This window comes from Nicotiana tomentosiformis, chromosome 6 (assembly GCF_000390325.3).
Source record: "Nicotiana tomentosiformis chromosome 6, ASM39032v3, whole genome shotgun sequence".
NCBI lineage: Eukaryota > Viridiplantae > Streptophyta > Magnoliopsida > Solanales > Solanaceae > Nicotiana > Nicotiana tomentosiformis.
In genome coordinates this window covers 56,263,929-56,268,272 of record NC_090817.1, presented here as the reverse complement: position 1 = coordinate 56,268,272, position 4,344 = coordinate 56,263,929, and the positions used below count along the sequence as shown (strand labels likewise).

The 4,344-nt window shown below is 38.8% G+C and overlaps 1 protein-coding gene across 1 annotated transcript; it reads left to right on the top strand.

Annotated features, from left to right (window-relative positions):
• The first annotated feature begins 3,888 nt into the window (after positions 1-3,888).
• LOC138894027 (uncharacterized) lies at positions 3,889-4,344 on the top strand. Its single transcript, XM_070178700.1, has one exon. It carries the CDS (start codon positions 3,889-3,891, stop codon positions 4,342-4,344), a length of 456 nt encoding a protein of 151 aa, XP_070034801.1.

Here is a 4,344-nt window from a genome sequence, read left to right as displayed (position 1 = left end):
CCTAAAAACTCAAGGGCCCTGTGAACCAAAGCTGCTCGATTCATATTGACTGCAAATGGAACATTATACCGAAGGACATTTGATGGACCATTGGATGTAACACCCCGAAAAATTTTGAAGTACTTAAGTGTAAAGCCCGGTAAAGTTTGCAAAGAAAATAATGTTTCATGTTGCGGACCGCATAATGGCCGCAGAGTGAGGCAGTTAATTGGGTCAGTTGGAAGCAACTATGTGGTCGACTCTGTGACTACATAACTGTTATTTGGTGCATTATGCGACCGCATAACAGTTATGCGCACCGCATAGAGACCGCATACACAGACAGTTCTTTTGGCCATTTTGTAACCAATTATGCGACCGATATGCGGTCCGCATATTGGTTATGCGATCACATACCTTGTTCTAGAGCTCTATTTTTGGGTTTTTAAAACCCGACCCTATTTCGTTAAATACACTCTTTGGGCCATTTTTTAGACATAATCTGATATTTAGAGTGAGAAAGAGTGCCCTAGAGTGAGAAGGTGTTCTTCAATAATTTTTCTTCAATTCTTGCTCAAGTTTTGGAAGATTAAGAAGGGAATCTTACTAGGTCTTCATCCTAGAGGTAAGATTCTACACCCTAAACCCTAATTTCGAAATTTTCTAAAAATGGATAACTAGCAAGATAAATTACATGCATGTGTTATCAAAGGGTGTAGGAAGATTGTTGAGCTAAAAATGGTAAAGATTGGGTTGTGGGATGATGAAATCCTTCATAAAAAGGACATTGAAACCTTATCCACACTTAGTGTTTGATAAAATGCTCAAATGAGCTGAGACCATGAATATCTTCCTAATTATTGTTCAATTTTGTTATTTCTCAAATAGATTAGGATAGTTAGAATTTCCGGAACGTTGTAGTTATTTAAGAAAAGCTCAATTGAGGTATGTTGGCTAAACTTTCTCTCTTGGAATTGAATTCCATACTATTTCCGTGAGTTTCAAAGTATGGGTTGCATATTAAGATGTGGTGGCTTGAATCGTATTTCAAATAAAAGCTAGTATGCCATATTATGTGAGAAAATCTCAATATTCTTAAAACTCTTAATTGCTCATATGTGTACCTAAAGTCTTGATTGGGAATGTCTTATTGTTGATAACCTATAAAGATGGTTGGAAGTGAAATCAGTAAATTGGGAATATAAAGTGTGGCCAACGTGCCAATAGTGAAATTTATACTTGTGACCAATGGTGCCAATGAAATGAAATAATGTGAGAAAGATTATGAAATGAGCTTTGACTCAACTATTCCAAAATTGACTTTGACAATATAATCGGCTAAAATTTTATGAACTCAAGTGATGCCCATATGTTGCTGTTTTAGCTAATGCTATACTTTGTAAGTATTTTTTAATGTGTTTTGCGTTCTTACATTATTGGAAAGAAATCGATTGTGTTTAAATGCCTTCATTACTAATGAATTTAAATTTGTGATTTTCAAAATATTCTACTTGTTGATAATTATGATGATGATCTAAGAAAGGGAATAAATGAAAATATGGAATATGAAATACGGCCATTGCGCCATGGGTATGATTTTAACTTATACTTCGATTGCCAATCATTTTACTCCAATTATTGGAAAGAAATCGATTGTGTTTAAAAGCCTTCATTACTAATGAATTTAAATTTGTGATTTCCGGAATATTTTACTTGTTGATAATTATGATGATGATCTAAGAAAGGGAAGAAATAAAAATGTGGAATATGAAATACGGTCATTGCGCCATGAATAAAGAATCATATGTATGGCCAAGGAAGCCAATAAAATAATAATGTTGTAAGTGGTTGAAAGTACGGATTAGGTGATATGTGGTGTGAAAGGTTATGAGATGTACGTATTTGTTCTTTTGTTTCCAATATGTTATGAAACCCTATGGATGGTCTATGAAACGCATAGGTATAATGTGTTATGAAACCCTATGGACGGTCTATGAAATGCATAGGTATATTGTGTTATGAAACCCTATGGACGGTCTATGAAACGCATAGGTATATTGTGTTATGAAACCCTATGGACGGTCTATGAAATGCATAGGTATATTGTGTTATGAAATCCTGTGGATGGTCTATGAAATGCATAAGTACATTGTGTTATGAAGTACATTGTGTTATGAAATCCTGTGGACGGTCTATGAAACGCATAGGTACATTGCGTTATGAAATCCTGTGGACGGTCTATGAAACGCATAGGTACATTGCGTTATGAAATCCTGTGGACGGTCTATGAAATGCATAGGTACATTGCGTTATAAAATCCTGTGGATGGTCTATGAACGCATAGGTACATTGTGATGTGAAATCCTATGGACGGTCTATGAACGCATAGGTACATTGTGTCATGAAATCCATTGTGATATGAAATCCTATGGACGGTCTATGAAACGCGTAGGTGCATTGTGTATAAGAGGTATAGATGTACGGTAAGAATAGACACTATGGACGGTCTATGAAATGCATAAGTGTATAATATGATATGTGAACACTAAGGACGGTCTAATGAGACACATTATTAATGCAGACAATAGGTGCCCCCTTTTGTTGTCCTTATTTGTACAGGTTGTTTCAATTACATTATATTATGTGTTCCACGTATAAGTCATATGGGCATTCTATTTTGAAAGAGGATTTCTAGCTATACATACTAGTGCTATTCGATAGTACTAACGTCCCTTTTGCCGGGGACGCTGCATATTTAATAGATGCAGGTGGTTTTACAGCAAGTGGCATTGATCAGTGATAGCAGTACACTCCTTTCAACCGATTTGGTAAGCCTCACTTCATTTCGGGGTCATGTGTCTTTTGTTTCTCATGTACTTTGTGGTTGAGGTATAGCCGGGGCCTTGTTGCCGGCATTTCTATATTACTCTTTAGTTGTACTTAGAGGCTCCGTAGACAGGTTGTGGGTGGTATTTGATGTTGGGAATTGGATTAGAACTGTTGGTATTTGGCAACATATTTTTCATTAAATCTATAAACTCGTACTATTTTGGAAATATTGAATGATGCTGTTAATGGGAATGAAATGGAAGCAGTTAATGAAATCTCTTCAGTACTTGATTAACGGAGTACAACTCCTCTTTATTCACGAATGAATTTGGGTAGAATGAAATCTAACAGGCTTGCTCAGTCGGGTTCACTCGGTTGAGCACTGGTCGCGCTCCTCGATTTTGTGGCATCACAAACTTGGTATCAGAGCCTAAGGTTTTAAAGTGTCCTAGGATGTCTCGGAGCCGTGTCTAGTAGAGTCCTTATTATCTGTGTGTTGTCGACCACATCTATAATTAGGATGCTACAAGGGCATTTAGGAATCATACCCTTCTTCATGTCCTTGATCGTGCGATAAAGCTAATTGTAGGATTGTTCCTCCGTTAACTGGTGCCTTACTCTAACTTTCAGTATATGGCGCCTAAGAAGAATGCAAGAACTGTCCAAAGGGCCAAAGTCACCCCAGGAGTGACAGTTGATTCTATATTCAATGATGCGGATGAGCACCCAAGGAGTGAGGATATTCCTCCAGTTACTACACTCCCTGATTCTACCACAATCGATCAAACTGCACATGTCCCTACACCTACTGAGGGTGCAACGGTCCCTCTGACTGGTATTCCAGTTCCACATCCAGCTCCAGCTTTCGATTCTGGTGTTTCTGATGTTGATGTTAGGGGAGCCATACAGATGTTGGCACAGATAGTGGCTTCTCAGGCCCAGAGATCAAGTGTTGGGCCTACTCTTTCCAGTCAGCCAGGGGAGTCTGTTAGTTCCAGAGTGAACAAGTTTCTTCAGTGAGATCCTCCAGTGTTTACGGGTACAAATCCTGAGGAAGATCCCCAGGATCTCATTGATGAGATGCACAAGACTCTCAGACCTATGCGTGCTATGGAAACAGAGGCAGTGAAATTGACCTCCTACCGCCTGAAAGAGGTGGCATATTCTTGGTTTGAACTATGGGAGGAGTCCCGTGAAGAAGGGAGCCCTCCGGCAAGGTGGAGTGAGTTTACCGATGCATTCATTGACAACTTCTTGCCTGCTGAAACTAAGGCGGCCCGTGCCGCTGAATTTGAGAGCCTGAGGCAAGGTAGCCTGAGTGTATGGGAGTACCATATGAAATTCGCGCACCTGTCCAAGTATGTTATTTACATGTCACCCATTATGGAGGCTAGAGTGCATCAGTTTGTGCAAGGACTTAGTCCCTTGGTAATTAATGAGGTCGCTGCGGCTGCCTTAAATTTTGATAAAAATTATGGAAAAATGGTGGCGTTTGCTCAAGCTACAGAGGATCGAAAGTTAAAAAGAAAGAAATAG